We start from the raw sequence: 24,103 nt of genomic DNA, 5'->3' as shown, positions 1-24,103 counted from the left end.
CTTAAAATTTGTCTTTACAGGGAAGAAGCAAGAAATAGAAGGTTTCACCTCATAGCCATGGATGCTGTATCCTTTTTATATTTCTAGATTTTTCTAACTAATAGAATAATTTAAAATCTACTTTTTTATTTTAATAAAATCTTGTGAAGTCCGGTAGACCCATATTATATTTTTAAAGGTAACTGTTTATTGATGTGCAGTCTTGTCATTTATACTTTTGAGTACAATTCTCTTTTATTAACACATAAGAAAGACTCAGAGACAGAAATAATAAAACATATTACGAATGATCTATAAATAGGTTTACAAAGTCCATGAACTTGCAGATGTTTTTCCAACGTGTTTTTGCCAAGCTCTCAACATTTCTCATTTTAATACTGCTCTTATCTTTAGTCTGATTTTAACTCTTACTCTCTTACTACCTGGTTCTGGGCTGTTTAAGGTCTTTGTAAAACTTGTATCTAGAAGTAGAATGTGTCTGTGGGCTATCCTCAGGCCTGTTGTGGCTTCATCTCTCAGGCATGACTTGGGGTTGTCGTCAAGCTATATTGTACTTCCCTATTATGGCCACGTCTCATCTCAACTTTTTGGTAAGATTGTGGCTCGTTACACTAACTGTTACCACTGGCCATCCATATTACTGTTGGGAATATTGTAGAATGGAAGAGAAGCCAAGCAAGACCTGAAGTGTTTCTGGGTATTTATTACTACAGTCAGGATTAAGAGAAGGAGACAATGGCAAGTAGATACATCCCCTACCTATTGACATCTGTTTCACTTTGTTATCATTTCCTAATCCTTTTCTTTAAGTTATAGAAATTCTCTTACCACCAATTTATTCCTCTTATCTTCTAACCCAATAGCTGAACTTTCCCATGGATCTCATCTGCCTTGTTCCTTTGGCATTTCAACATCTATTGTGCCTCCTATGACACCACTTATTTGGGGGTGTTGGGGTATCTAGTTACAGCCTGGTGAGGGTGAAAGTGTAGGTCCCCTTTTCTGGCATGGGTGGAGGTGGGGCCACAGTTATTTCTAGAATTTTTGGCTGGAGTAGAGTAGGTATTGTCTAAAGATTACCTGTCTTGTTAGGCTGCCCTCTATCTTGGTTATTCAGTTAGAGAGAGCAGACTTTGTTGGGACTTTTCTTGTCTGTGCTTGTTGGCATTTTCAGCTTGCCAGCTTCTTCATTTTCAAGTCTGAGTTTATGAGTCAAAAAGAAAACCTGAGGAGCTTACCGCCGTGTCATACCATGGGTCTTGAGCTCCCTAGCTGTTAGGACTTCTTCTTCACCTTTCAGAATCTTCTTATATTTGTTTTAGATATAAGTTCCAAGGTTTTTAGTTGTTCTTAGTGGGAAGAATAAGGAGAGGTACATCTTTGTCTACTCCATCTTCCTGGAAGCAAGGTCCCACTCAGTACCTGCTTTTGTAAATAAAGCTTTATTGGCACATACCTGTGCTTACTCATTGAGGTGCTAACTGTGCCTACTTTTGTGCTAAAATGACAGAACTGAGCTGTTGTGACTGGTACCATATTGCCTGCATATTGACCATTGACAGAAGAAGTTTGTTAACCTAAAAGATTGAAGTGACTTGCCATGGTCATATGACCAGTTAGAGATAGACCAAGAACTAGAAAGAACCCAAATCTCTGGATATCCATCTTTTCTCTTTTTTCTTTTCTGAAAGGTTAGCTGCTTTGTTGCCAGTCTTGGAAGTATCATATTCTGATTCAGTATTCTGTTAGAACATACTGTGATGAATTAAGTCATTATTTACCTTTGATATAATAGGGTGTAGTCAGACAGTATTATGGATGAGGTCAGTTATGTTATTTGCATGTTCAGCTCTGGAGAGAATACTGTTGAGCTTTTTAAAACAAAAAGTAAAATGCTCATATATCTTGTTATATTGCATTAAAAATAAACATGACTAAATTCTTAAATATTAAAAGAAAGTAAAATCTGATTTCTTATATTTACAGGTTTGGTTTTTTTTTTTTTGATAGCAAGCATTTCTTTTTATTTCAGGACATAATGTACTATTTAGAACCATGGAGGATACTAAATTTATAACTATTTAAATATCCATAGGGTATTTTATTTTTGTAAAGATAGGCTCTAAAAATCATAAACTGAATAGATTAATAATATAACACACATCAAAATTATATTTAAAAAGGAGGTGGTGGCTCTTAGTAGCTCTGTCCTGGTGTTAAAGATGGTATAAAGATACTTACTTAAAATACTACCAAGTACTCTAACGTTTGTAAATGCAGGTGTTATCAAAGTCTATCTCTGATTCTAGCAAAGAGAAACCATCCAAATTTTATTCTTTATATTACAGACATGATTTAACTATATCACTTTGGCATGTGGTATTACTATTTTTCCTACTGTAGCAAGTCCTAGTTTTCCTAAGACCTTTCCCCTGACTATTCTGGAAATCAAATAAATTTATCATGTATTTCAAACCTTCAAATTAGAATGTTATCCTCATAAATGTATTTGCCAGGTTGGTATATTCACATATATCCTTTCCAATTTTAGGCTAAGCAAAAGACATGCCCTTAGAGCTTTATTAATGTATTAAAGGATGACAACCCATCTTATTATCAAGAGAAACTGTGATCCATGTAGCATCGGATAGAGAAAACATTGATTTTGATACGTTATCTTCTTTTATTCAAATACCAGTCTGATCACACATGGTCCAAGAACACTCAAATAATAAGCCACATATAAACAGATGTTAAAGATTGGTCTTCAAACATTATAGCCAGTGATGCCACGCTTGCCTATGATCTCACCGACATAAAACCACATCCACACCTCGGTGGCCACTAAACCATTCAGCAGAGCTTCCTTAACTGTGAGCTGTTTGAAGCTACCAATTTGAGCACTCTTGACTATTTTTTTCAAGCTCTGAATAGCTGTAGGGATCTCAGCAGGGGTTGGAGGAACCAGCTCAACCTTGGCATAGTGCCAAAATGTGGCCATTCGAGACTTTGAGTAAGTCACAGCAGTGTTCACCAGTGCCAGGGCCTTCTCCGTGAGATTACAGACAAACTGGACCATGGTTCCATGCTGGAAGGTCATATTTACAGGTTTTTGAAAGCCTAACGTTAGGATTTAATATTATAAAAGTTGTATATTCTATTTTAGAGGCTTTATCATTATTGGAATAACTAAATTATATGTTATAGTAATAAAAGGTAAATTATACTCCTTATCTTTAATTTTAGAAACTATAATTTATTTCTCATATTATGATTAAAATGAATATTGGTGTGAGGCTGTTTGTATTTCAGCAATAGAATAGGAAGCTCTCTTTTTCCCCAGGTAGAGCTATATTTTATCACAACAGTAGTATTTGCTTGAAAAATGTTCAAAACAGCAGAAACAGTATTCAGTAGAAAGTGAAAGCCTCTCTGCTCTATAGTATTGACTCCCAACAATTAATATTTACCCTTTTAGATATATTTTTTTAAAGATTTATTTATTTCAGAGAAAGAGCACGTGAGTGGGGGGGGAGGGGCAGAGAGAGAGGGAGACAAGCAGACTCACTACTGGGCATGGAGCCCCACGTGGGGCTCGATCCCAGGACCCTGAGATGGTGACCTGAGCTGAAACCAAGAGTCAGATGGGTGTTCAACCAGTTGAGCCACCGAGGCACCCCCTTTTAGATACTTTTTTAATTCGTAAGCATGTAGAGTAGGTTTTGCATATTTAAAAAACTAAGTAGACTTATACTGTTTTTCTTTACTTACTCATATATCATAGACACAGAACAACTGAGCAAATCAAATCCTTAATTTTTTGCATTTCAGTATCAAAGGCACACAAAGTTTGTAAATGACTATATTTTATACTATGGTGGCAAAAAAGAAGACTTTAGGCGATTGGGGTAAGTGTCATGAAATTTACATAGAATGGGAGGAAATTATGGATGTCTTTAAAGACCCACAGCTACTGTGTCTTCTGATTCTGTCATTCTCTCCTGCTTTCCATTCCAGTTTCCTTATAATATCCTCAAGTGGAGAGGCTATCTATAACTTCTTGCTAAGTACCTCATGAACCCCATTTCTCTGGCAACAGGCCTCAGGTAGCCTGCTGAGCCAGATCTGTGCTTGGTGATACAGGTTATGTGAGGAATATTCATGTGCCTGATTATGCAGTAAATTTTTTTTTTTTTTAATTTTTGGGCAAGGATCTTTGAAATAATTAACTTTTTAGACCTCAGTGTTTGGGATTGCTTTTTAAAAGGTAGGGCAAACAGGAAAAAAGCCAACTCCTTCCTAATATTTGAGGCTCTTCTATCAGAGCCTCTTAGTTATGTGTGGGTTTTTTTCTCTGACTTAATAATTTTCTGAGTTTGGTAGAGCCTTAAAACTTTATATGATCTCATCTACCCCAAATTTATCTCCCCTCTCAATTTAACCTGTATTCTCCAACAAATCCCTTGTTCTACCCCCAAACTGTTAGCATCTTAAAATACCATCCCTTCCCCCCATTCTCTTCTGCCCTTACTTAGTCTTTCTAGGAAGCCGTAGTAAAATGAGGTATGGAAAACTCTTCATACAGGTTTGTTTTTATTTTGTTTTTTTTAAAGATTTTATTTTTTTTTTTGACAGAGAGACACCGAGAGAGAGGGAACACAAGCAGGGGGAGTGGGAGAGGGAGAAGCAGGCTTCCCACGGAGCAGGGGCTCGATCCCAAGACCCTAGGATCATGACCTGAGCCGAAGGCAGACGCTTAATGACTGAGCCACCCAGGCGCCCCTTCATACAGTTTTTAAATGTGATCTCAGTGGGTTGGGGTTACTGACATTTTTTAGATTCTAAAACTTACTTTCATTATTTTTTCTTATCCATTTAGTGTTTATTCAGGTTTCTCATCCTGGCTTTGGTGATTTAGCACCATCTGTATAATTGAAGCCAGTATGAAAGGTGGATGGATGCCTTATCCATTTAACTTGCTTCTGTAGCAGCACTCTTTATAAGTGTCTTTTGAAAATATGGAAATTGTTGTGTTTTTTTTTTTAAAGATTTATTTATTTATTTGAGAGATAGAGAGCGAGAGAGAGCAGGAGTGGAGAGGAGAGGGAGAAGCAGGCTGGATCCCAGAACCCTGGGATCATGACCTGAGCAGAAGGCAAACGCTTAACCAGCTGAGCCACCCAGGTGCCCCAATATGGAAATTGTTTTTATAAGTATATGTACATATGTATATATTCACACATAAAACTATCTTTATTTTCATGTATTTTTTCTCAAATGTTAAAAAGATCTCACAGAACTAACCTCGTAAATTTGACTAATTTTGTGTTCATATGTAATTGAAATAGTTTTATTTTCCAGGGAAAATGACAAGACAGACATGGATGTTATACGAGAAAATCATAGATTCCTATGGAATGAGGAGGATGAAATGGACATGAATTGGTAATTTTCGCCATCTGAGACGTAATGCATAAACAGCTTTAGTCCTGTCTCTCCTGCTCTCTCCATGTTTTCTTACCCTGTCAGCTGTCCGGGGCATTCAGCCCCGGCATGGAGGAGCTCTGAATGGAGGACATAAAAACATGCCTCAGAGTATTTGTGTCTGGTTTGGTTCTTTCGGTAATTCTTAGCAATTCTAACGGACTTCTCGTTGCTTGACTTTGTCTTGAAAAGAAAATGTATTACATTTTTACTGTATTGTTTGTTGTCCTGTTATAGGCTTTTTAAAAAACTTTTAAAATATTTTGGGGAAAAGTAATACCTGAGAGTGGTTTTAAGAATGCAAACCATGCAAAAGGTGAAAAATGAGGAGTAAGACTCCTGTCCTCTGACTGTCAATCTTCCAGTTTCCCTCCCTGAGAAAGCCACTATTAGTAGTTAATATTCAGGTATTCTATGCACATGTAAGTAATAGACCTCTTTTAAAACATTAATATTTATATCATATATGTTATTTATTTGACATTGCTTCCAAGTAGCAAACTGTGGTTGAATTTCTAAATGTAAAAAATTTATGTTTTTTTATGGATCTAGGGAGAAGAAACTTGCAAAGAAATACTATGATAAATTATTCAAGGAATACTGCATAGCAGATCTCAGTAGATACAAAGAAAATAAGGTATGCCTTCCAAATATTTATAGAAGGTTCTTATTTAAGTACAGTATTACTTTTTGTTATACTGTGACACCCCACATTATTCTTTTAAAGGTACTAAATGAGCTAGGTTGTCCTGCATCTATGAAATATCATTTGGACCATTTAACCTCTGCAGCTATGAAATTTACAAAGGGCCCCTTAGTCAGGGGTGCTTTGTGAACTGAGGCATGAATAGTCTAAAATTAAACACAAGTGGCTACTGGATCCTGTTTCCTCCTGACTCTGGCCTAGAGCCCCTACTGACTATAATGAATGATTTGACACTGCAGAATGATGTCTTGTTTCATAGATGGTGTTTGAAAATGATAGGCTTTTTTTTCAAATAAATTACCATCTGTAAAGAGGCAGATGCACATCTTCTTTTATACCATTGTCTATTCTAGTAGAATTAACTCTTATCAGTGCTATTTACTAATGGCAGATTTCCGTTCCTGCGTTACATCTTACTTTAGTTGATACTAAAGTGATTTTTATTTCTATCTCAAATTTCACATTTGCAGCTAGAGAAGGTGACCTTGAACAGATAATCTCAGTTTGAAATTGGGGAGGGAATGTTGCATAAATCTGTATGTTTTGGTTAGTGTACATTTGTATTAAGACAGTCTATTTAAAAAGTTGTCTTAGATTTATTTATTATAAGAATTTCTTTTTCATTTAATTAGTTAAATCTCAGAACCATGATTGGTTTAATATTTTTTTCCGTAGTGCCTTTAATATGTGGGTTGCTTTACAATATTCTTATAGATAAGAGTGTCTAGTTTTACAACCCTATTTACAAACGCATGCACATCATGTATCCCAAAGACTTCCTCGGTTTCTTAGGAGCTAGCTCTCCTCTCTGTACTAGTTATTGATCACATCAAATCCAAAAAGCACCACAAGGAGTTACTTGAAGTTACTACACTGCAAGTTGAGTATGAAATACAGATCTTTCTAGGAGCACATAATAAAGCAGCTTTTTCAATGCTGGCTCATTTGTTGATTGCTTTTCAGTATTAAGGACTGGGCGGGGTGCTGTGAATTAAAACATGACTGCCCTTCAGAAAAAAACAAAACTATAATCTAGTTGAGGGGAGGAAGTGTACATAAAACAATTAAATATTTGTATTCTCCATTCAAAAAACATAATATATTACTGCAAAAAACAAAATATATTAAAGAGGATAATCTTGAAACAAATTATATTTTCTTATTAGAACATGATGAGTAATTAGATACGAGGGTAAATCCAAGTAAGAAATCAGAAATAGGAAATGTGGAATGAGGCAGATGCTTTTTTTGTTTGTTTGTTTTTTGTTTTTTAGGGGTAGTTTTAAGTTCACAGCAAAATTGAGGAGAGGGTACAGAGATTTCCCATATACCCTTTACCCCATACATATGAAGGGTATCGTTTCTAAGGGAAAAGATGACTTTTTTGGCATACCATGTTTGAGTTAAGAATGGTGCCTTTGATTTCCTTGCTAGGATGCATTTTCTCATAGTTTTATTTATACAAAGACAGTGTTTTATTCACTTTTTATTAATCAGCTCCTTGCTCACTGCCTATTACTTGGGGCATTTTTAGTGAATGCCAGCCTTTGTCCCACATACCTATCCCCTTCCTTATTACTTCTTCCCTTTCATCATTGAGAATTTGGTTGAATTGTTGCATCAGTTAGGATTAGAATCAGCTGCAAGAACTGAAGCACTCCTAAATAATACTGACTTAAATGAGCTAGAAGTTTATTTTTCTTCTACATAGAAGTCCGAGTAGATGGTGATGGAACTTTGTGTTTTCAGGAAGTTAGGATCTGTTTGTCTTATTGCTTGAATGTGTGATCTCTGTGCTAGAAGGTAAAGTAAGAGAAGGAGGCTTAGCACCAAATCCTGAGTAACTCCAGTATCTAATCTGGCCTATCAGCAGGAAAATGTATGTCAGGAAAGAATATAAAAACTCACTGAGGCAAAACCTCTATACAACCTTTAACTAGTAGGACATACTGTATTTGTTTGTTATATTTCTTATCCCCTATAAGATTATAACCTTCTTAACAATAGACACTATTTTCACAATCATCTTATATGTGATGTGCCAAGAGTGCCAAGCCCAGTAAGTAGTTGCTTAATACTTATTTGTTGAATAGGTTAATGAATGGAGGAAGAAGTTGGGAAACTATTGCTGTACACATTTGTCTGTGCTTCAGTGGATATCCCAACATATATGTTGGATGGCAAGCAATACTTACAAGTGTAGGCTTAAAAATAGAACTAAACAGAGTTATTTTGGATGTTTTATTTTTTTTTCCTAGACTGGAGGGGGTTTTATTTTTATTGGATTTTAATCATAATATTTTCAAATATTTGAGCCCCCAGTTGCATTTAAACTACAAAATTGCCTAATTCAAATAATAGACGATAAAATAAAAATAGACCATTAACTAGGCATTGAACATTTCATCTGAATTATCTGTCTTAATACAACAACCTTTAAGATTGGGGTTTTTATACATAAAAAGGAAGTAGACTGAGAAGTTATTAAGAGACTTTCCAAGGGCGCAGAGCTAGTTAATGAATGGTAGAGCTTACATTGGTTCTGCATGATTCTAGAGCTGAGCTTTTAACTATTATAATAAACTGAATAGAAAATGAAATCATTTACTAAACCTACAGAAAATTAGCATATGAATATGAAAGATCTTAAAAAGGCAGTGGAGAAAAATTATTTTTGGCCAAAAAACAAAGTTACGTTTAGGAATCTGGAGGGAAGTTTAACAACTTTCCACTTTAGGGCTCCAGAGGGTCCCCTTTCTCTTTCATGTTCATCACTTTGCCAGTGGGGAAAGAGCCATACATGAATGAATGATTGTGGTTGTGTTCCAAGAAAACTTTATAAAATAGGCAGCAGGCCATAGTTTGCTAATCCCTGGGATACTATGTACCGGGTACTATTCTAAGTACTATTCTATTCTCAGGTACTATTCTATTATGTGTATTATCCCATTTGAACCTCTTAGTCCAAAGAAGTAGGTATTGTATTATCTTTACATTACATATGAGGAAACTGAGGCACAAGAACATTAAATACCTTGTCCAGTATTATAGAGCTGTTAAGTGGTGGAGCTAAGATGTAAACCCAGACAATCCAGCTCTTTTGCACTATAGTATATTGCCTCTTTACTGGACCATAACCTCTTTTTTTTTCTGTCAGTATCATAAAACAAGATACATATTTTTTATTAATTTAGGTATTGTGCCCTTGTATCTTTTATTAGGTAGTTTAAAAGTAAAGAAGAGGGGCACCTGGGTGGCTCAGTCGGTTAAGCATCTGCCTTCAGCTCACGTCATGATCCCAGGGTCCTGGGATCGAGCCCTGCATTGGGCTCCCTGCTCAGCAGGGAGCCTGCTTCTCCCTCTCCTCCTGGGCTTGTGCTCTCTGTTGCTCTCTCTGTCTCAATCTCTCGAATAAATAAATAAAAATCTTCAATAAAAAAATAAATAAAAGTAAAGAAGATTATTCCTTAACAGAAAAGTTGGTAATTGTTCAAATGTATTTTTAAATACCTGGAATCCTATAAGGAGAAAAAAAGCCATCACAATGAGAATTAGGTTTGCTTCTTTTTTTTTTTTTAACTTTTTATTTTAATCACCCGGTGCTCATTACAAGTACACTCAAAATCCGCATCACCTATTTAACCATACCCCACCTCACCTCCCTGCTGGTAACCATCAGTTCTCTAAAGAGTCTGTTTTTTAGTTTGTCTTTCTCTTTTTTCCCTTTGCTCATTTGTTTTGTTTCTTAAATTCCACATGTGAGTGAAATCATACAGTATTTGTCTTTCTTTGACTGACTTACTTCACTTAGCATTATACTGTAGCTCCATCCATGTTGTTGCAAATGGCAAGACTTAATTTTTTATGGCTAAATAATACTCCATTGTATGTGTGTGTGTGTGTGTGTGTATTACATCTTTATCCATTCATCAGTTGATGGATACTTGGGTTGCTCTCATATCTTGACTATTGTAAATAATGCTGCTGTAAACCAAGGGGGGCATGTATCCCTTTGAATTAGTGTTTTTGTTTCTTTGGGTAAATACCCAAATAGTGCCATTGCTAGATTGTAGAGTAGTTCTATTTTTAACTTTTTGAGGAACCTCCATACTGTTTTCCAGAGTGGCCATACCAGTTTGCATTCCCACCAATGGTGCGTGAGGGTTCCCCTTTCTCCACATCCTCACTAAAACTTGTGTTGTTTTTAGCCATTCTGACAGGTGTGATATGATATCTCCCTGTAGTTTTATTTGCATTTCCTTCATAATAAATGATGATGAGCATCTTTTCATGTGTCTGTTGCCCATCTGTATGTCTTCTTTAGAGAAATGTTTGTTCGTGTCTTCTGCCCATGTTTTAATTGGATTATTTGTTTTTTGGGTGTTGAGTTGTGTAAGTTCTTTATATATTTCGGATACTAACCCTTTATCAGACATGTCTTTGGCACATATCTTCTCTTGTTCTATAGATTGCCTTTTAGTTTTGTTGATTGTTTCCTTTACTGTGCAAAAGCTTTTTATTTTGATGTAGTCCCAATAGTTTATTTTTGCTTTTGTTTCCCTTGCCTCAAAGGACCTATCTAGAAAAAAGTTGCTATGGCCAATGTTGGAGAAATTATTGCCTGCTTTTTTCTAGGATTTGTATGGTTTCAGGTCTTTAATCCATTTTGAATGTATTTCTGTGTATGATATAGGAAAGTGGCGCGGTTTCATTCTTTGGCTTGTTGCAGGCCAGTTTTCCCAACACCATTTGTTGAAAAGACTGTCTTTTTCCCATTAGGTATTCTTATCTGCTTTTTCAAAGATTAATTTACCATATAATTGTGGGTTCATTTCTGGTTTTCTGTTCTGTTCCGTTGATCTATGTGTCTGTTTTTGTGCCAGTACTGTACTGTTTTGATTACTACAGCTTTGTAATGTACTTGGAAGTGTGGAATTGTGATGCCTCCAGCTTTTCTTTTTCAAGATTGCTTTGGCTAGGGGCGCCTGGGTGGCTCAGTTGGTAAAGCGGCTGCCTTCGGCTCAGGTCATGATCCCAGGGTCCTGGGATCGAGCCCCACATCAGGCTTCTTGCTCCACAGGAAGCCTGCTTCTCCCTCTCCCACTCCTCCTGCTTGTGTTCCCTCTCTTGCTGTGTCTCTCTCTGTCAAATAAATAAATAAAATCTTTAAAAAAAAGAAAAAAAGATTGCTTTGGCTATTCAGGGTCTTTTGCAGTTCCACACAAATTTTAGGATTGTTTGTTCTAGTTCTATGATAAATGCTGTTGGTATTTTGATAGGGATTGCATTAAATGTGTAGATTTCTTTGGGTAGTATAGACATTTTAACAATATTTGTTCTTCCAGTCCATGAGCATGGAATGTCTTTCCATTTCCTTGTGTTTCTTCACTTTATTTCATCAGTGTTTTAGTTTTCAGAGTACAGGTCTTTCACCTCTTTGGTTAGGTTTATTCTTAGGTATCATATTATTTTGGTGCAATTGTAAATGGGATTGCTTTTGTAATATCTCTTTCTCTTGCTTCATTATTGGTGTATAGAAATGCAACAGATTCTGTACTTTGATTTTATATCCTGGGACTTGATTGAATTTGTTGATCAGTTAGTCATTTTTTGGTAAAGTCTTTCAGATTTTCTATATATAGTATCATGTCATTGCAAATAGTGAAAATTTTACTTCTTCCTTACCGATTTGGATGCCTTTTATTTCTTTTTGTCATCTGCTGTGGCTATTTTGTGAGTTGCTTGACTGGTGTTTGACAGAAATAGTCATTTTTACTGCTTTTGTGTTTCCTACCTTCATACTCTCATTTTTGGTTTTTCATTTCCTCTCAAGGAGTCCCCCTTTATTTATTTATTTATTTTTTAAAAGATTTTATTTATTTGACAGAGAGAGAGAGAGAGACAGTGAGAGAGGGAACACAAGCAGGGGGAGTGGGAGAGGGAGAAGCAGGCTTCCCACTGAGCAGGGAGCCCAATGCAGGGCTCGATCCCAGGACCCTGGGATCATGACCTGAGCCGAAGGCAGACGCTTAACAACTGAGCCACCCAGGCGCCTCAAGTCCTCTTTATTTTATTTTATTTTTTTAAACTCTTTTTTTTTCCCCAGATTTTATTTATTTATTTATCAGAGAGAGAGAGAGAGTGCACAAGCAGGGGAATGGCAGGCAGAGGGAGAAGCAGGCTCCCTGCTGAGCAAGGAGTCCGATTTGGGACTCTATCCCAGAACCCCAGGATCATGACCTGAGCCGAAGGCAGACGCTCAACTGACTGAGCCACCAGGCGTCCCTCAAAGAGTCCCCTTTAATATTCCTTGCAGGGCTGATTGAGTGGTCATGAACTCCTTTAGTTTTTGTTTGCCTGGGAAACTCTTTATCTCTCCTTCTATTCTGAATGGTAGCCTTGCTGGATAGAGTATTTTTGGCTGCAGGTTTTTCCTATTCAATACTTTGAATAGATCATGCTATTCCTTTCTGGCTTGGAAAGTTTCTGCTGAAAAATCTGCTGATAGCCTTATGGGGTTTCCTTTGTGTGTAACTGTCTTGTCTTGCTGCTTTTAATATTTTTTCTTTATCAGTCTGTCATTTTAATTATAATATGTCTCGGTGTGGGTTTGCTTTTGTTGATTTTGTTGGGGGTTCTCTTTGCCTCCTGGATGTGGGTAACTGTTTCTTTTCCCAGATTAGGGAAGTTTTCAGATTAGGGAAGTATTATTTCTTCTAATAAATTCTCTGCTCCCTTTTCTCTTCTTCTAGGACTCTACTATAATACAAATGTTACTACATTTGATGGAGTCACTGAGTTCCCTAAGTCTATTATCACTTTGCATAATTTTTTTTCTCTCTTTTGTTCATCTTGATTACCTTCCACTACTCTGTCCTCTAGGTCATTAATTCGTTCCTCTGCTTCTTCTTGCCTGTTGTTTATTCTGTGGAGAATATTTCTCGTTTCATTTATTGAGCCCTTTATCTCTGCTATGTTATTCCTTATCTCTGTGTTAATGGTTTCACTGATGCCTTCCACTCTTTTCTCAAGTCCAGTGACTTTCCTTATGATCATTGCTTTAAATTCTCCATCAGGCATGTTACTTATATCTGTTTTGCTTAGATCTCTAGCCATGACCTTGTCCTGTTCTTTCATTTAGGACAAATTCCTTTGTCTTCTCATTTTGTCTAAGTCTCTGTGCTTGTTTGTGTGTTAGGAAAGTCAGCTTTGTCTCCTGTTCTTGAGGGTACTGGCTTTATGAAGAAGAGGTCCTGTAGTGCCCTGCAGTGTAGTGACCCCTATTCTCCAGGGCTTGGTGCTTCTGGGAGTGTCTCCTATGTGTGTACTACATGCACTCTGCTTTTGTGTCCTGGCCGCTTTATCCTTCAGGCCAGTCGTCTGCAAAGGTTCTCTTTGCCTGTCATAGGCAGTGTTTGGTCTCTGGCCTGAATGTGGTGTGTTTTAACTAGGTGTGCTCTGGTCTGCTTGTGAAATGAGACCTCTCACTGATACTACCAGAACCAAGGCCTTGCAAGACTCCCGGGTAGGGAGACATGGTGTGGAAGGGGTTTGGGCTAGTCGTCTGGGGGAGGGGGCCCACTGTGCTGGGACCAAGGCAAGTGTACCTGGGAAGCAGGGATTCTCTGGAGCATGGGGACGGACAGGGCTTGGTGTAAGCAGGTTAGGTAGTGAGTGTCAGCACTGCGCTGGTTTCCACAGGTGGCCCTGTGTTTATGCTGAGGGGCAGGGAAGGGAAATGGTGCTGGCCAGTTTATCCCCACAGGGGTCTTTCTGTGAACACTGCCTTTCTGGGACATGCTCGGAGATGAGCAACTGACCTCTGCACTGTGTGCCCCAGGCACTCTTCAGATCACTGTTTCTATGCTGTATATCCATGGGGTGTTTGACCTGCCTTTTGTCCAAGAGCAGCCCCAGTGTCCTCCAAGTTGTCCCAGAGCCAAGAATGCTGACCTTTAAAACTCCAGGCTTTTGGAGTTGCAAGAACTCACCAAATTTTGCCTCTCTTGTTTTCCAAGCCAATTGCTATGTGGATTCATTTGCCCCAAGCACTCCCCCGTGGGCTAGTCTGTCTCTCGCCCTTCTCCCTGACCTTAGCTCCCTCCCCACCAGCCACAACCTATTTCTCTCCAAAGCCACATCTCCACACTTTCTACTTACTTTGATGTGGCCTCTTCTCTAACCTTTAGTTGTGAAGTTTGTTCTGCCAGTCTACAGATGGATTTCTGGGGTATTTAGGATACCTTGATAGTTACCTAGTTGTATTCATGAGACAAGTCAAGCCTAGGGTCCTCCTACTGTGCTGCGATCTTCCCTTCCTGGTGAATTAGGTTTGCTTTTTAGATTGGTAAATGTCATGTCAATTGTTGGCTCTATGTTTAGGTGTATATACAGTTTAAATAGTGTTTAAATTTACACTGGCATAAATGTAATTTTTTTCTCATCAGTTTGGATTTAGGTGGCGAATAGAAAAAGAAGTAATTTCAGGAAAAGGTAATTCTTTCTTGAAATTTTACTTTTTAATAGGATAAGGTTATTTTGTTATATTATTGAATTGAAGTCATTGGGTAAGATTATTCCTCATTATACAATAAATGGTTATCTATAAAAGTAAAATTAGAGACAATGTATTCATGATATTTTACTATCAAAAGTCAAAATGTAATGCTTTAGTGATTTTTACCTTTATATTTTTGCTTTTAGAGCATTCAATGGAGATTAAGTAGAAAATGTTTAAAGAGTTAAAGCAAACTAATGAAGAATGAATGCTTGAGTTTTTCTTTTTATCAACTTTTGGAATAATGAGTTGGTATTACTGTATTCCAGTCTAATCACATTTTGAATGTAGAGATTAAATATCACTTTGAACCTAATAGAATTTTTGGACAGGCTAGTTCTTACTTTGGGATGGCATTGAGATTGAGCCCAAATATTTAGTCTTATGGCAAAAGATCAAACATTTGGTAGGCAATCAATAAATGCTTTTTATATGCATTGTTGTAATCTACTCATAAATCTCTGAAAAATTAATATCTTTGTACTGTCTTATGATATAAAAGCTCTTTATTGATAATTGCATTTTAAAGTGTTAATGCTTCTGAAAACTACAAAAGAGCATTTAGGAAATAATTTTAAACTAATAAAGAACCTTTAAACTGAAAATAAAGGCACTTTAAAATGATTAAACATTGAGGCCATCATTGTGGATCATCTACATCTTCCATAAATTGGATGTCTATGTAAAGTATAAAACTGGATTTGCAGTAAAATAAAATTAAGGATTAGGAATTTTTTTTTTTTAGATGAAGGATCAGCCCTGAAGATACTCTAAAGGAGAAGGAAAAAGAATAAATTTAAAGCTAGTTTTAACTTTTCTTAGTATTACATTTTAGTTTGTGTTTTTATCTAAACAATGAGAAATTTTGAAATGTCTCACAGTTTTAAAATTTCATACTTTTATTAAATGGAATTTTCAGGTGATGGTAAGTAATGCTGCCTTTAAAAAAATTGATCAGCATTCTTTAAGTTACTATAACTGAAGAAAGGATTAGTTGGTAAGAGAAAGCTATTGCTCTGATTTAGAATCATAATTTTGTTGCTGTTTTAAAAATAGAGCCGTTACTGAACATGCACAGATTTCATGAACTATTCATTTGGAATGAGTAAAAAAAATGCCAGTTTAGAAAAGTTATAGGCTGTTTGGACTGATAATTTTCAAAATTCATTTTGATGATTTCTTTTTTATGAAAAGTTTAGATTTGTCTCTGTTGGTGCAAATTATTGAGATAAAAATTCTTTTTTGTACAAATACAAGGTTCATCTTCTGTGAAAGTAAATAGTTGTTGAGTAGTTTCTTTTATTTTTTCTCGTAGATCATCAGTGTTAGTCCTTTTTTGCAGAATGTTTTAATATACAGTGGACATGATAATGTGTTGATTTTAGTGTCAGGTAACTCTAAAGTTTAGAGCATTGGGTTTAATTACTTACTCTACTTCATTTCAGAGTGCTACTATTTTAAAATGTGCTTTAAGTGCCATTTTATGCTGGTACTTAAAATAGAAACCATAATGTTAATACTTAAAATAAGAATTTTAATCAATTTAAAAATTATTATTAAATATTAAAAGGATTCACCCAGGTGTAAGTACATGTACTATGGAAATATATTTATTCTTTTTGGGTATTATTGAGTATGTATTTTTAGTACTTCCATTTTCCAAAGTATAAGATTTCCTAACCAGGGAGTCGCTGAAACCCTGATCTATATGGTGTATCTATTGGGCAAGAATTCTGTGACTGATTTTTTTAATAACCTTTTCTTCGGCTCTTTGATTTAATACTTGTATATGCATTTGTTGAGCATACTATAGATATTATGCTCAGTTATTTTTTAATGCTGACTACCTAGAACTAAGAATTTATGTGGTTAAGAGTAAATTTTAGTAGTAACTCCAGATTGTACAGATAAACATTGTCACCAACTATCATAGCTAATATTCCTTTCTTTATTGCAGGCCAGTTTTTCTGTGGAAATAAATGTTGTGATAAAAAAGAAGACTTGAAGAGTTGGGAAGTTAATTTTGGTTATATTGAGCATGGTGAAAAGAGAAATGCACTTGTTAAATTAAGTAAGTTGACTTTAGGTGGGATATAATCGATTTCTTCAAAGTTTATCTAGTAGTTTAGATTTAAAAATATACAGAGTAAAATTTAATTTAAAAAATTTAATGTATCTTTCTGGAAGTGCTCTTTTTTCTGAGAGTTTCCCAAAGTGACAAATGACTTTTTAGCCTACAATTTTTATATTCTCTGAATTATGGTTACATTTAGGTGAAACAGTTCTAATGCCAAACGTAAACCTATAATATGTAAAGTGAAGACCTCTTCCCGCTAACATGGGAATGTCACCAATGCAGAATGAGATGCAGAGTATCAGAAAAGGCAACATAAAATCTCATGTTACCTGGTAGCCATATTGTTGTGGTGTGGACAATAAATATACTCTCTTTGTGTCAATAAAGAAAAAAGTTTTAGGATGGCATAATTGTTCTTGATATCAGTCTTAAAAGCTTATTAAGGTTATACCCCAGAGTGCAGCAGCTTCTGTTAATACGCATGTTTTAGAATCTGTTGTTTCTTTTTTTTTTTTTTTCCATAAATTAAGCTAGTCTTACTGTGTCAGCTTCTTCGGTCCATCATGTTAGCAACCTTCTCTGGGTCCTAAATAAATGTGCTTCAGAGTTTTCTGCCTACTCCCTATAGGAGTCAAGAATTTCCTCATGTGCTCCTTAATGCACACCAATGCAGAAGTTCCTCCTAGAAGTGCTCATGAGGAAAAGTCAATTGGTGTGACTGAGATTAAGGCAAAAGAAGAGGCCACAGCTGTGAAACTTTTTGAAAAGCTCTTTTCTATTTGAAAACTCTGAAAGCACTTCAGAGGAAGTGACTATACCCACACTGTTGTTACTAGATATCTTTGATGTGAGACACACATTAATGCTGTATATGAAAGAGTTTGCTTTTAGGGTAAATTGACAGCACTTTTTTCTAAAGTAATGGTAGAATATTTTTAATTCCTCAAGCGTTCTGTTACCCTTTTTATTATGCATATGCATTTTTTGAGGTGGAGAGAATCAGATTTTTTTTTTTCAGATAATCTGAAAAAGGGATATAAGGAATAATAAGAATGTATGATATTAAAGGTAGAGTAGCAGTACAGTTAATTCAAATTCAGCCTTTAAGTGGTGTCACTTTTTTTTTTTTTAGGGTTATGCCAAGAATGTTCCTTTAAATTAAATTTTCATCACAGGTAATATTATCTTTTAAAATGCTGTTGTTAATGTTTAGTAGTCTTGGACATAGTCACTTACCTGCACTGAATGTCTGCTGAGCAGGGAGCCTGATGCGGGGCTCGATCTCAGGACCCTGGGATCATGACCTGAGCCGAAGGCAGACACTTAACAACTGAGCCACCCAGGCGCCCCCTAGCCAAGCAGTTTTAAATGTGACGGCCTGTGCAGGGTGGTAGATAGATGCTAGAATTTTTAGTTTGGAGTCAATGTTCAGAAGCCATAATATTCTTGGAAATTGTATTGTAAAGCAGATCTTCATAAAGTGATTCTTATGTCTCATTTCTTTTTTTTTAATTTAAATTCAGTTAATTAACATATATTATTTGTTTCAGGGGTACAGGTCTGTGATTCATCAGTCTTATATAATACCCAGTGCTCATTACAACACATACCCTCCCCAATGTCATCACCCAGTTACCCCATCCCTCTAGGCCCCTCCTCTCCAGCAACCCTCAGTTTGTTTCCTAAGATTTGTCTCCCTCGCTGGTTTTGTCTTGTTTCATTTTTTCCTTTCTTCCCCTATGATCCTCTGCCTTGTTTCTTAAATTCCGCATATGAGTAAGATCATAAGATAATTGTCTTTCTCTGATTGACTTACTCCCTTAGCATAATACCCTCTAGTTCCATCCACATTGTTGCAAATGGCAAGATTTCATTTTTTGATGGCTGCATAATATTCCATTGTGTGTGTGTGTGTATATATATATATATATATATATATATATATATATATATATATATATACACACACACCACATCTTCTTTATCCATTCATCTGTCAGTGGACATCTGGGCTCTTTCCATAGTTTGGCTATTGTGGACATGGCTGCTATAAACATTGGGGTGCAGGTGCCCTTTCGGATCACTACATTTGTATCCTTGGGGTAAATACCAGTAGTGCAGTTGCTGGGTCGTAAGGGTAGCTCTACTTTCAACTTTTTGAGGAACCTCCATACTGTTTTCCAGAGTGGCTGCACCAACTTGCATTCCCACCAACAGTGTAGGAGGGTTCCCCTTTCTCTGCATCCTCACCAACATCTGTCGTTTACTGACTTGTTAATTTTAGCCATTCTGGCTGGTGTGAGGTGCTATCTCATTGTGGTTTATTTTTGTATTTCCCTGATGCCAGGTGATGTTGAGCACTTTTTCATGTGTCTGTTGGCCATTTGGATGTCTTCTTTGCAGAAATGTCTGTTCATGTCTTCTGCCCGTTTCTTGATTAGATTATTTGTTCTTTGGGTTTTGAGTTTGTTAAGTTCTTCATAGATTTTGGATACTAGCCCTTTATCTGATATGTCATTTGCAAATACCTTCTCCCATTCTGTCAGTTGTCTTTTGGTTTTGTTGACTGTTTCCTTTGCTGTGCAAAAGCTTTTTATCTTGATGAAGTCCCAAGAGTTCATTTTGCCTTTGTTTCCCTTGCCTTTGGAAACATGTGTAGCAAGAAGTTGCTGTGGCTGAGATCGAAGAGATTGCTGCCTGTGTTCTCCTCAAGGATTTTGATGGATTCCTGTCTCACATTGAGGTCTTGCATCCATTTTGTGTCTAGTTTTGTGTATGGTGTAAGGAAATGGTCCAGTTTCATGCTTCTACATGTGGCTGTCCAATTTTCCCAACACCATTTGTTGAAGAGACTGTCATTTTTCCATTGGATATTCTTTCCTGCTTTGTTGAAGATTAATTGACCATAGATAGAGTTGAGGGTCCATTTCTGGGTTCTCTGTTCTGTTCCATTGATCTATGTGTCTGTTGCCAGTACCATACTGTCTTGATGATGACAGCTTTGTAATAGAGCTTGAAGTCCAGAATTGTGATGCCACCAGCTTTGGTTTTCTTTTTCAACATTCCTTTGGCTATTCAGGGTCTTTTCTGGTTCCATACAAATTTTAGGATTATTTGTTCCAGTTCTGTGAAAAAAGTTGATAGTATTTTAATGGGATTGCTTTGAATGTGTAGATTGCTCTAGGTAGCATAGACATTTTCACAATATTTGTTCTTCTAATCCATGAGCATGGAACGTTTTTCCATTTCTTTGTGCCTTCCTCAATTTCTTTCATGAGTATTCTATAGTTTTCTGAGTACAGATCCTTTGCCTCTTTGGTGAGGTTTATTCCTAGGTATCTTATGGTTTTGGGTGCAATTGTAAATAGGATCGACTCCTTAATTTCTCTTTCTTCTGTCTTGGTGTATAGAAATGCAACTGATTTCTGTGCATTGATTTTATATCCTGCCACGTTGCTGAATTCCTGTTTGAGTTCTAGCAATTTGGGGGTGGAGTCTTCTGGGTTTTCCACATAGAGTATCACTTATGTCTCATTTTAACAGTGTTTTATTTGGAGTTTGTCATTCTTACATGGAATTATATACCTTTATTCTCATTTCAGATGTTAAAATCAGGCTCCTGTCAAGTGAGCTAGAATGTGTCTGTCATGTTGAGTGGGGGAGGAATATCAGTGTTCTGCAATGTGCAGTATATATAAATAAGATCATGGGCTTTGAAACCAGACACCTGTGTGTTCCTCTCAGCTTCACCACTTACTAGTTGTCTTCTTTGGGCAAGGTACTTAAACTCTGTAGAACTCAATTTTATCACCTCTAAAAATGAGGATGCCAAGGTTATCGTGGGGATTAATGAAAGTGCATGTAAAGTGCTTGACATAGTGCCTGGCATATGGGAAGTTAAGCATAATGGGGTCCCTGGCATTGAAGATGTTCAGACAAAATCTGTGACCTGCCATTATTGTGATAACAGTGAGATTCTGCAACTTTATAAAATATGTTTGTCAGTATGTTAATTTTAAAAATCAGCTATGTTATAAATATGCTAGATAAAGTATAAAGTATTTTAGTTATTAAAAATAAAAAGTAATTAATAGTTTTTAAATTCTTGAAACTAGCAAAGTTTTTTAGATTACTTGGATAGCCTAACCTTTATTTCCCCTCTCCATCAGTGATACTGAAAGGTACCAGAGAGTTTTTTTGACCTTGACTTTCAAGCTTCATTTCAAAATTGAAATGATTCTTATGAGAGGCAGAAAGTGGTTACTACCTTAAATAATCTTACAGCATTTGGTATAAGTACCTTAATTTGGGAAGTCTGATGAACAAGTTTCTTGAAACTGAACCTCTTTGTTGTCTCTTCATTCTCTTTCCTGGTCCTAATTTCAGCATTATCACCTTTTCCTATCTAGTATTTCCTTTCTTAACCAGTTAAAATCAATTACTTGCCAACCATGGTACTGGCAGCATTGTAAACCTGGCCTAGAAGAGAAAGCTACAGCAGTAAAAGGACAAATGGTCTAAAGTAGACATTTAACAGTGAGCCCGTCCATCCTCATTCCTTTATGCCTTTTTACTGTATTCTTTTATTCTTAACAGAAGAATTTTCTACTTAGTGGTGGTTTAGAGCTGTTACAGTGTTTCTTCTTATTTTATGTATTTTTTCAAGTATAGGTAGCTATGAATTACATGAAGGGAAATGACATTTGTTTTTGTAATTTAAAAAAATGGCTAAATGATAGAAAATAAAAAGGAGGAAATGAGTAAAACTATGATTTATATTTACTAAGGTTTTATATAGAACTTACAAAAAATAATTTGTCTCAGAATTTTAGGCTTCATTATCTTACAGAATTGTCTTTAATTAATATACTAACCTAAATATTTACAGACTCATTTAAGGCTTTCTTATGTAAATTACATTGTAAAAATGAGGTACTTTAACTGATTTGACTTTTTTGCTTATTGGTTCCTTATTTTTCATAAAGGTCAGTTGAAAAAGTTAACTTTAATTTTATGTTGTTCAACATAAAGGAGAAAAGAAGTCAAGTCAAAAAAAAGAAAGGATAAAACCAAAAAAGATTATGAAGAGTCAACACATAAAAAATCCAGATTATCTTCTGCAGAAGAGACCTCTAAGAAAAAGGAAAAAGGTACAAGGGAATTAAAATATAATAACCTACTCACATTTTTTTTTTTTTTTAAGATCTTATTTACTCATTTGACAGAGAGAGACATAGCAAGAGAGGGAACACGAGCAGGGGGAGTGGGAGAGGGAGAAGCAGGCTTCCTGCTGAGCAGGGAGCCTGATGCGGGGCTCCACCCCAGGACCCTGGGACCATGACCTGAGCCGAAGGCAGACGCTTAATGACTGAGCCACCCAGGCGCCCCCCTAGTCACATTTTTTAACATGAAATGTAATCTGCTATATGTGTCAAATGTAGGATTTAATTGGTGAATGCATTTAGATTTCTGTTTTATACTAGATGAAAGGGGGGGAGCGCCTCGGTGGCTCAGTTGGTTAAGCGTCCAACTTTTGATTTTGGCTCAGGTCATGATCCTGGGGTCGTGAGATTGAACCCCAAGTCAGGCTTGTGCAGGGCATGGAGCCTGCTAAAGTTTCTCTCTCTCCACCCCCCCCCCCCCCCCCCCCCACTCGCTCGTTCTCTCTCTCAAATAAAAAATATATAAATCTCGTAGTAGCTGAAACTGGTTGGGGAATTTTAAAGATTTTTTTTTTAAGAGAAGAGGGGAAGAACAGAGGGAGAGGGAGAGAATCTTAAGCAGGCTCCATGCCCAGCGTGGAGCCGGAGCCCAGCACAGAGCATGATGCAGGGCTTGATCTCAGGATCCTGAGATCATAACCTGAGCCAAAATCAAGAGTTAGACACTTAACCAACTGAGCCACCTGGTTGGGGAATTTAGATATAAATTTACAGCAGCTTATAAGAGTTTCAAGAACAAGGTTGGTTTTAATTCATTTTGGGTAGATAGTAATAATATTGCAAACAACTTTCTCCTTCCTCACTTTGTCTCTTATAGACTCATTACCTTGAGCAAGTCCCTGAACTTCTTCAGTTTTATATTCCTCATATAAGTAGGGGTGATGTGAATATCTGGCTTCTGTACTGTTTGAGCTTATTGTGGAGAACCAAATAAGAATGTGAAAGGCATTTTGAACACTGTAAAACAGTACGTAATCTATAAGTCAGTATGAAATTATAACACTGGGATTTCATTACCATGGCCTATGTGATTTTCTCACTAGCTTATGAGTTTGAAATCATGGAGCTTGATATACATATGTCCTCAGAACCTAGCATGGTGCTGTGCACATACACTTAGTAAATAATTGTTAAATTCAAATCCATCAGTCACTTCTTCAGTAGTGCTTAAGCTCTCTTAAGCCGTAATTTCTTCATGTGTAAAATGTTTATGCTCACATTTCCTAGCTCATAGGATTGCTCAGAAGTTGAAAGGAGATAAAGGATATAAGCAGTTTGCATGGTGCTTGGTGCATAGTTAGCTATTATGAAGGTTACTGCTAGTTTCTTTTTCAGTCCATAATAGAGTCAAATTGGCTATAACTTAGAGTGAATCAAACTTAAATTATGTAATTAATGGTAGATTACATTAGATTCAGCCAAATGTTAACACAGTATTTGGACAGGAGAGGGCTCCCTTGCTCCAGCTATGAAGATTATTAGCTAGGTTTCATTCTTACATATACTTTTTTTCTAGTGAATCAAACCTATTCAAGCATATAGTATCACCAAGTTTTCGACTTGGTGAAACTGATAGATGGTGAGAGGAAAATGCTGTTCTTGTTTATTGAGAAATGGTATTTGAAGCAGAATGCCTTTTTGTGTCTAAATCATTTCCCAACTCTAAAATATATGTTAATTAATAAATGTGAAAATTCCATTCGAGTTTGAAAAATTTTTGTTCTATTTTGTTTTATTTTTTATTTTTTTAAAGATTTTATTTATTTGAGAAAGCGTGAGAGACAGATCACAAGCAGGAGGGAGGGGTAGAGGGAGAACCAGACTCCCCACTGAGCAGGGAGCCTGATGCGGGACTTGATCCCAGGACCCTGGGATCATGACCTGAACTGAAGGCAGAAGCTTAACCGACTGAGCCACCCAGGTGCCCGAAAAATTTTTGTTTTAAAAATGTTTAATGTATCATACTTGAGAGTTTTGTATTCGTTATTGTATTATATAATATTGTATTCTTATAGTATGATACCATGTGAATCATTACATATTCCAAATTAAAGAAT

General features: G+C 36.4%; 2 protein-coding genes across 2 annotated transcripts in view; one reads left to right on the top strand and one right to left on the bottom strand.

Moving 5' to 3' along the window:
* LOC110589264 (protein FRA10AC1) overlaps positions 1-24,103 on the top strand; it is a 42,171-nt gene that overhangs the window by 3,986 nt on the left and 14,082 nt on the right. The window contains exons 4-11 of the mRNA XM_021699779.2: positions 21-66; positions 3,832-3,908; positions 5,362-5,445; positions 6,037-6,121; positions 14,638-14,683; positions 16,705-16,818; positions 17,957-17,999; positions 21,856-21,974. Of these exons, the coding sequence (XP_021555454.1) occupies positions 21-66; positions 3,832-3,908; positions 5,362-5,445; positions 6,037-6,121; positions 14,638-14,683; positions 16,705-16,818; positions 17,957-17,999; positions 21,856-21,974 (614 nt within the window). The remainder of the gene's footprint in view (positions 1-20; positions 67-3,831; positions 3,909-5,361; positions 5,446-6,036; positions 6,122-14,637; positions 14,684-16,704; positions 16,819-17,956; positions 18,000-21,855; positions 21,975-24,103) is intronic.
* Positions 2,768-3,079, bottom strand: LOC110589262 (ATP synthase subunit g, mitochondrial-like). The gene has a single exon (XM_044916553.1). The coding sequence runs from the start codon at positions 3,077-3,079 to the stop codon at positions 2,768-2,770; it is 312 nt and encodes a 103-aa protein (XP_044772488.1).

This window comes from Neomonachus schauinslandi, chromosome 6, assembly GCF_002201575.2.
Source record: "Neomonachus schauinslandi chromosome 6, ASM220157v2, whole genome shotgun sequence".
Taxonomy (NCBI): Eukaryota; Metazoa; Chordata; class Mammalia; order Carnivora; family Phocidae; genus Neomonachus; species Neomonachus schauinslandi.
This window is presented reverse-complemented; position numbering and strand designations above follow the sequence as displayed.

Excerpts from the sequence above, each read along its gene's own strand:
- LOC110589262 (XM_044916553.1), bottom strand. The coding sequence starts at position 3,079 with ATGGTCCAGTTTGTCTGTAATCTCACGGAGAAGGCCCTGGCACTGGTG.